At 29.6% G+C, this 7,971-nt stretch overlaps 1 protein-coding gene across 1 annotated transcript; it reads left to right on the plus strand.

The window, feature by feature from the left end:
- The first annotated feature begins 1,334 nt into the window (after nt 1-1,334).
- Nucleotides 1,335-6,724, plus strand: LOC114275044 (glutathione S-transferase DHAR2). Its single transcript, XM_028217025.2, has 6 exons — nt 1,335-1,569; nt 1,701-1,791; nt 1,919-2,062; nt 3,974-4,091; nt 4,202-4,342; nt 6,389-6,724. Exons 1-6 carry the CDS (start codon nt 1,512-1,514, stop codon nt 6,473-6,475), a joined length of 639 nt encoding a protein of 212 aa, XP_028072826.1. The 5' UTR covers nt 1,335-1,511; the 3' UTR covers nt 6,476-6,724.
- The last annotated feature ends 1,247 nt before the right edge of the window (nt 6,725-7,971 follow it).

Genomic DNA, 7,971 nt, shown 5'->3' on the forward strand with positions numbered 1-7,971 from the left:
GTGCAAAATGTTTTTTTTTTTTGAAAAAATTGAATTATTTTTTTGTGCAAAACTAAAAATTTTGTGTTTATAAAGGAGAATGATGGTGGAATATTGATGTGCAAAATTGGAAAAAAAAAAAAAAACTTGAAAAATGAAAAAATTGATAATGTTTTCAGTTTTAAAACTGAAAAAAACTACTAAGGTTCTCTATTTATTGGATAGTTAAATCAAATCAATAAGTAGAATGACAAAATATTTAATCTCATGTTCTATTTTTTTCCCCATCAATTAATGAAACAATTATTTGGAACATTACTATACAAAATTGATAATGTTCTTAATTTTAAAAATTGTGAAAACTGATAATATTCTCAATTTTACTAAATAAGATTTATTGGTTTAAAAAATTCTTAAATAGGACATGAATTACCATAATATTTGTAAATAAATCTTTTTGGTAATTAACTCTAATTAATACATATATATTTTTTAACCTATAATGAAATATCAAAATAAAAATGAGTGTGAGAGGATTTAATATGTGAAATTTATTACAAATTAATAGTTATATATAAAAAATATTATGTAAAATTAGTTTGTGTTATATATATGAAAAATATTATACAAATTAGTGTTATATATTATAAACAGACTTGAGAATTGGTTAAAATATTTTTCAATCCGTCAATTCGCCTAAAATCATTCAAATCGCAATTTGTCAATCTATCATTTTAATTTATAATTTTTTTCTCAAACCGTCCAAACTGCTCCACGCATCTCCTAGCAAGAATTGCTACAATTTCCCACATGAAATTTGTAAATATAGAGTTCGTTTAGAGTGTGGGTTGACTTTTTAATTTTTTAGTTATTTTAATCTAGGGCTAAAAATCTTTGTTTAGGATAAATTTTTTAATTTTTTTAACTTTTGTGAGAAAAAAAATAAAATAATCATAAATTAAATGTGATATTTTACCATATTTAATTAAAATAGATAATTTTATCCTATATAATTATTTTAAATTGCTTAACAAACGGAGCCATAATTGACCAGTACAATATTCTCTATTAAATTTTTTTTCTTGTTTTCATGTCTTAAAAAGGTCAAAAATGAAGAGACAGAATTTTTCAGCTTAATTAAAGACACCTTGTACCAAAAAATTGCATACTAAACATAATATTTTAACAGTAATGATTTGTACTACTAATTTGGTATTATTAAATCATCATTAATGAGGTGGGAAAAAAAAAAATTATAACAAATACCGTGACAGTAGGTGAGATCTACTATTACATCATTAGTGACATCACTAATTAATTGTTATAAGCATTTTTGATATTTTAATCTTTACATTAATCAAGAATTAAGAAAAAATAATAAAAAAAATGAAGAAAAAAAAATTTCTCCCTTCCTACATTATAAAAAGGGCAAAAAAAAAAAAAATTTAAAAAAAAATTCTTTATATCATTACAACCAGTCCCCTCTGCCGTTCTTGAGTTTCTCCTCTTTGAGACCTTGCTTGACCCACACCATGGCTTTGGAGGTCTGTGCCAAGGCTGCTTCTGGTGCTCCTGATATTCTTGGAGACTGTAATCTCTCTCTCTCTCTCTATAAATACAGACATATATACACATAACCATTTTGGTTAATGGGTTATGATTAGATGTCTGTGATTTTGATAATAATTTGTGGGTTTGTGTGGATGATTTGTGGGTTATAGGTCCTTTTACCCAAAGGGTGCTTCTGACTTTGGAGGAGAAGAAAATCCCATACAAGATACATCTGATCAATATCAGTGACAAACCCCAATGGTTAGACAATTTCGAGTCTTTTTTTTTTTTGCTTCATATAACCATGTTTGTAGTGTTTGTGTGGTCTCAAAAACCTCGAAAATTGAATATGTTTGTTTTTTTTTTTTTTTGGGTGATGATTGTTTAGGTTTTTGGAAGCGAACCCAGAAGGGAAGGTGCCTGTGATAAAATTTGATGAAGAATGGATTTCTGACTCTGATGTTATTGTTAGCCATATTGAAGAAAAATTCCCAGACCCTCCTCTCTGCCATTCTCCCGAGGTCTCCTCTGTGTATGCTTCTCTCTCTCTCTCTCTCTCTATATATATATATATATATATATTATTGATGGATCTGTAATAGTTTGGATTGTGTTGTGGGCTAGATGGTGTTTTCTATATTTTTACTGTTCAGTGTGATGATTGTTGCAAAAAGGTAAGCCTCTTTGTTATCATTTTTTTCTGTTTTTGAGAAGTCAACTAATTTGGTTGAGTTTTCAGAAACTGATTTCTGTTCTAAACCTAGTTTGATTAAAATAAAAAAAGAAAAAATAAAAAGCCCCCATCATATTCATATATATATATATATAATTTCTTTTTTGGGGCAAAAATAAGTTTTGGATTTTTTTATAAAAAAGAAATTCGTATTTATTTTTATCAAAATAGTCTCTATTTTTTTGAGTAAAAATATATTTTGAAAACTCAACCAAACAGGTATTTGTTGTAAAAAAACACGATTCCGGAACTTATTTGAATTTTCTTTCAGAAAATATTTTGGTAGACAGGAAATTTTCCAAGGCAATTAGAAGTACGACTAAGGTAAATTAAAAATTGAGATCAGCTGAAAACTATCCTGTCTCTGAATATGTATCGAAGTGCCAGCAAATAAAAAGATCTTGAGTCTTTCAAAATAAATCTTGGTTGTGGTGACCCGTGTGAGATTCAAGATGAGGTTCCATAGAAGCCCCAAAAGGTGTGATGTTTGTAAGACTTTTGGTTATACCATTAATTTGTGCCCTCAAAAGTCAAAGACTTTGAATCCTCTCTCTTTCAAATAAGAGTGGAGAAGGAGACTAAAATACAAATTTCCACTAAATGGGAAGTGGTGAAGAAAAAGGGGAGAGATGGTAGGCAAGGTTCAACGATGGTGTTAAACAAGAGAGAGAGAGAGACGCAGTCTTCCGCTCCCTCAACATCCAATACCTTTAATGTCTTTGAATCGTGTGATATGGGAGAGTTGGGGAATGGAGAGTTATGTCAAGAGTTGTTGTACCAAATGAAGAGCCTAAATAATAGAGGGAGTCCATCTCCAAGTGACCCCAGTAATGGGGAGACTACAAAGGAGAATAACAGAAGAAAAACACAAGACGAAACTTCATAACTTGAAGAGTGTTAGAGGGAAATTTTGAATCCTTTTTGTTGTGAATGTCGTGTTTGTCTTCTATAAGAATAGTTTTGTTTCTTTTGAGTGAGTAGTTCGTTTTTGTTTATTTTTGTTCTCCCTACAAAAGATGTGTATTGAACTTCATTGTATATCTTTCTTTTTTGGTTATAATATGACTTACTTATCCAAAAAAAATCCTGTTTCTGAAAGTTTCATCAATGCCCTCAGATTTTTGGAAACGAATTCAGATTTATCATTATGCTATGTGTTTCGTTAATTGTTGTAAACATTTCAATTGTAATTTTGTGTGTTTTTATTTCTTAAGTTTGGTTTCTAGCACTATTTCTCTATTGATTTATTTTCTATTGGCATTGGTCATGTATCTTGGCCCTCGCTCATAAGTCAATCCAGAAATAGATTGATTATAAAAAAAAATTACAGTAACTCATTGATTTGTCTAGAAAATTTTAACACAATCACAGTCGCACATTTGAGTCTTATCATTTTATTTCAAATCAAAAGGCTCATCAAAGTGGCCTATTATTTCAGAAATTCCACTGCTATATCATTATGGTTGAGTCTTCTTTATAAAAATTTTGGAAGAATAGACGTCTTTAGCTTATGTTACGTACTTTGGATCTAATTTTTTCCTCCCTCCATATTCATCCATAAGTACTTTTGATTTGATGTGGCCAGGATGAACTAAAATTTTCACACAAAACTAGCAGTTTTTTTATTTTTTATTTTTTATATTCATTTTCTTGGAACTACTTTGGAGTTGTCTTACTGATTTATGCTCTCCAACTTCTGCGAGATTATAGTGGGTCCAAGATATTCCCTTCTTTTGTCAAGTTCCTGAAGAGCAAGGACCCCAATGATGGGTCGGAGCAGGCTTTGCTTGATGAGTTGAAGGCACTGGATGAACATCTTCAGGCACATGTATGTGTATTTACTTTTGAAGTATTGTGAAATCATTAACAAAGAGTTAGTACCTTTTAACTTTTGTTTGTAATGGAAGTTAGTACTAATTAATTAACTGATATGGTAAGGGACCGTATATTAATGGGGAAAGCGTTTGCGCTGTTGATTTGGGTCTGGCACCAAAGCTGTACCATCTTGATGTGGCTCTTGGCCATTTCAAGGGCTGGAAAATCCCAGAAAGCTTGACTCATGTCCATAATTACATGAAGGTGAATTAGTTTTTTTTTGGTCAATGCAAGTTTAGTTTTTATTTAATTGTGTGCTATGACAACTTAAGTCCCTGGATCTAAACTTTTGATTTATATGCTGTTTAGCATGTTCATTATGAAAGAAAACAGAACCTTCTGCTTTCAAAACTTATTTTTAGATTGATGTTGGAAATTGTTGTTGTAGTTATTTTATGTTGATGTTGAGAATTGTTGTTTCCCTGCTAGTATTATTACTTTTTTTGTTATCAAATCCATATATGTTCCTGCTCCTGGAGTGAGATATGTTGGGTTCATGGTGTTGCTTTTGGATATTGAAGTCCTAAAGTCAGAGAGTGCAAACTAGGAATTTGATTTTATTCTTGAAGAACAAATGTTTTTCAGGCTTTCCCCAAATAACAATTATACTTGCTCTCCTTGTATTACAAGAGCAATTTGGTCCTTTTTCATAATTTTATCAATAATTCAATTTATTAAAGAAATAAGAAAGGCAAGAAGTCATGCACACACAAGGTGTATAACACTCAAAAGAGGAATTGAACCAATCAGAGAACTTTCTATAAACTCTGGAGAAAATTTCAAATTGGTAGTTAATGAAGGCTCCAAGTGACAGGATCATGGTAAGGGTTTCCTTAAGCTTCAAAGAAGTCGATTCCTGATTGTTGGAAGTTTTTATCCCTCTGTTTCCAAACACATCACACGAAACAAAAAACTGCAACTTTAAATGGCACAAAGCAAGAAATAAGGACTTCAAAGATCCGATGAAACCTCAGTTCAGAAAGGTGAACAGCTGGTTCTTCATGATTTGGATATACAACATAGATCAGGAATTACTCGTCTTTAATAGTTAGATGGTCCACATTAATCACTTGTCAATCACTGCTTACCAAGTGAAGAATCTGACTTAAGGAGTACTAGAACCCAAACTTTGTTTTTTGGGAGTGGAACACCACAAAACCCACTCAAGCAATGATGATAAAATCATACAACTTACCAAGAAAAAGTCACAAATGACTAAACTAGAGCATCACTCCTCATGCCACAACTATTAGTCTGATAAAGCCTCTGCTAGTTCAAGTTCTAATGTTGCAAGATTGTTCAAGTTCTCTTTAAGTAAGTCTTGGCTATGTGTTTAGAGAATTCTAGATGTTGATTTCAACTATTGGTTCCTTAAATAACATTCATCGGTTTCATACTGAGTGGGGTTCAGTGTTTTGATGGTTTTTTGGTTAATCTTTTCTAAAATTTGCTCAGAGTTGGACATACCTTTGCCCAGTTAGAATTCCTACTTCTGATTGCACATTCAAGTTCACATGAAACTGTTAGCGGTTTTGTCTCTTCATGTTTTTTCCTTTCATTTAGACTATCATTTTGCTAGTTTAATCCCTCAAATTAGCTCAATTACGAAGCACACGATATAACAGGACCCCCATCTGTAAATGGGCTGCATTACAACGGCATAATTATGAAAGTTCAAGGGCTTAGATAAATAAATATATAAATTAAATAAATTATTAGAAGTTTGAGGGCTAAATTGAAAACTAGTGTAAAATTGGAGGAACTAATTGATAATTTAGCCAAATATTTGTTGGAATTAATGTAAATGAAATGTGTTGGTCCCATCCCATCTTTTACCATTAGCCCTAAATTTGTATAAGTTCTGTCTCCTGCCTGTCAAAATTAACTTCTTTTATGAAAGTTTGTAAAGCATTAGTATGAAACCCATGTTTAATCAGTAGAGTTCCTCTTTATTTCTCAACTTACTATAATTTTTTTATAAGGAATGTGTGCAAATTGAATCCTTTTCCAGTATTTGTTCTGTGCCTTGTCTTTTGACACTACAGTTTTTACAATTAATATGGATTATTGATATGAAACCAATGGATGAATCAAGAATTTTTCCATAATTATGTAAATTGAAAGGAGAGAATGAAAAACCTTGTCAATCTACTTAGTTTATACTCTCTCTCTCTCTCTCTCTCTCTCTCTCTCTCTCTCTGTGTGTGTGTTAATGGTCTAATCTCGGTTGATTGTGCCTTTGTTATGCAGTTGCTCTTCTCTAAGGAGTGTTTTGAGAAGACCAAGGCTGCAAAAGAACATGTGGTTGCAGGATGGGCGCCAAAGGTCAATCCATGAAGCTATTCTAAATTGTAGTAGTCAATATGTACTTTTCGCCTAATATAACGTATGACAGTGTGGGTCAGATACATATGTATGAGACACATTTTAAACGAGGTCCTATGTTCCATCTTAACTTGGTTAAGTTTCAGGCATTGTTGAAGGGCAGTTAGGGCCATCTTTGCTCTCTGCCTTCAAAATATTATTATTTTGTAATTCTGTGTTTGCTTAATGGCATTTATAATATGTTGATGGATGTGTTACACATTTTTTTTTTGTTTTTGGTTTTATTTATACCTCGTTGGGTGTCTTGTTGAAGCTTGAGAAATGGGTAAATTGTGAAAGCTTGGCAATCAAAATGTAGCAAAGACTTTTTAGAAGTGGGATTAGAATTTTTCCATGAATGCTGATTTGAGATGCACATAAACTCATAGTTCTGTAGTTGGAGTGGTATGTCTATTCATGTGGTCAAACTAACAGCATCTCCGATTGGTTTTGGTTTCTGTTTTTAGGATTCACTTTTAGAGTTTTTTAAAAAACACTTTTCAGAAAATTTTATTTTCTTGTTTTTCATGTGTTTTTTTTTTTACTGATTTTTTTTAATATTTTAAATAATTTTTTTTTTTAATTTTTAGACATACTTAACATATATATACTTAAAAAATAAAGATTTTGTGAATTTTTTTTTTAAAAATTCACTAAATATTAAAAATATATTTTAAAAAAAATGAGAATTCAGTACATTTTTTTTTTGTATTTTTATATGTATTTATTAATTTTTTAAAATATTTTTTCACAAATTTTTTTACTTTTTAGATACATCTAAGAAATGTGCATCTAAAAAAGTAAAAAAAAATGTTTAAAATTTTAAAAATATTCACTAAAAATAAAAAAAAAATATGAAAATCAAAAAACTCAATTTTCAAAAAATTTAATCCAAAAAACTTAAACCAAACACACTAAAAAGTTTTTGTTTTCTGTATCTTTTTGTTTTCATTGAATTTTTTTAATATTCTAAGCAATTTTTATAATTTTTGGATACACCTAACATAAATACACTTAAAAAGTATAATATTTGTAAAAAAAAATCTTTAGAAAATTCATTAAATACCCAAAAAAAAAATACGAGAATTTAGTATATTTTTTGTACTCTTGTGTATTTATTGATTTTTTAATTTTTTTTGTAAATATTTTACTTTTTAGATACATCTAAGTAAGGTGTATCTAAAAACGTAAAAAAATTGCTTAAATTTTTTAAATTATTCACTAAAAACAAAAACAGAAATATGAAAAACAAAAAATTCAATTTTCAAAAAATTGAAACCAAACACAAGTGTCAATATTAACCAAAAAACACAGTTAATAAATTAGTTTTGAATTTTTTACTATGGGTAAACTATATTGTTTTTTTTTTTTTTAGATTTAAAAAAAATACAGTATAATTTTTAAGTTTGAAACAATTACATTATGCTCTCTTAATGTTTTAATTACATAAAATTTAGATCCATGTTCAT

This window comes from Camellia sinensis, chromosome 1 (genome assembly GCF_055761805.1).
Source record: "Camellia sinensis isolate YWXY chromosome 1, ASM5576180v1, whole genome shotgun sequence".
NCBI lineage: Eukaryota > Viridiplantae > Streptophyta > Magnoliopsida > Ericales > Theaceae > Camellia > Camellia sinensis.

Excerpts from the sequence above, each read along its gene's own strand:
- LOC114275044 (XM_028217025.2), top strand. The coding sequence starts at position 1,512 with ATGGCTTTGGAGGTCTGTGCCAAGGCTGCTTCTGGTGCTCCTGATATT. Across the intron at positions 1,570-1,700 it reads TCCTGATATTCTTGGAGACT|GTCCTTTTACCCAAAGGGTG; the intron begins GTAATCTCTCTC and ends TGTGGGTTATAG. Across the intron at positions 2,063-3,973 it reads TCTCCCGAGGTCTCCTCTGT|TGGGTCCAAGATATTCCCTT; the intron begins GTATGCTTCTCT and ends GCGAGATTATAG.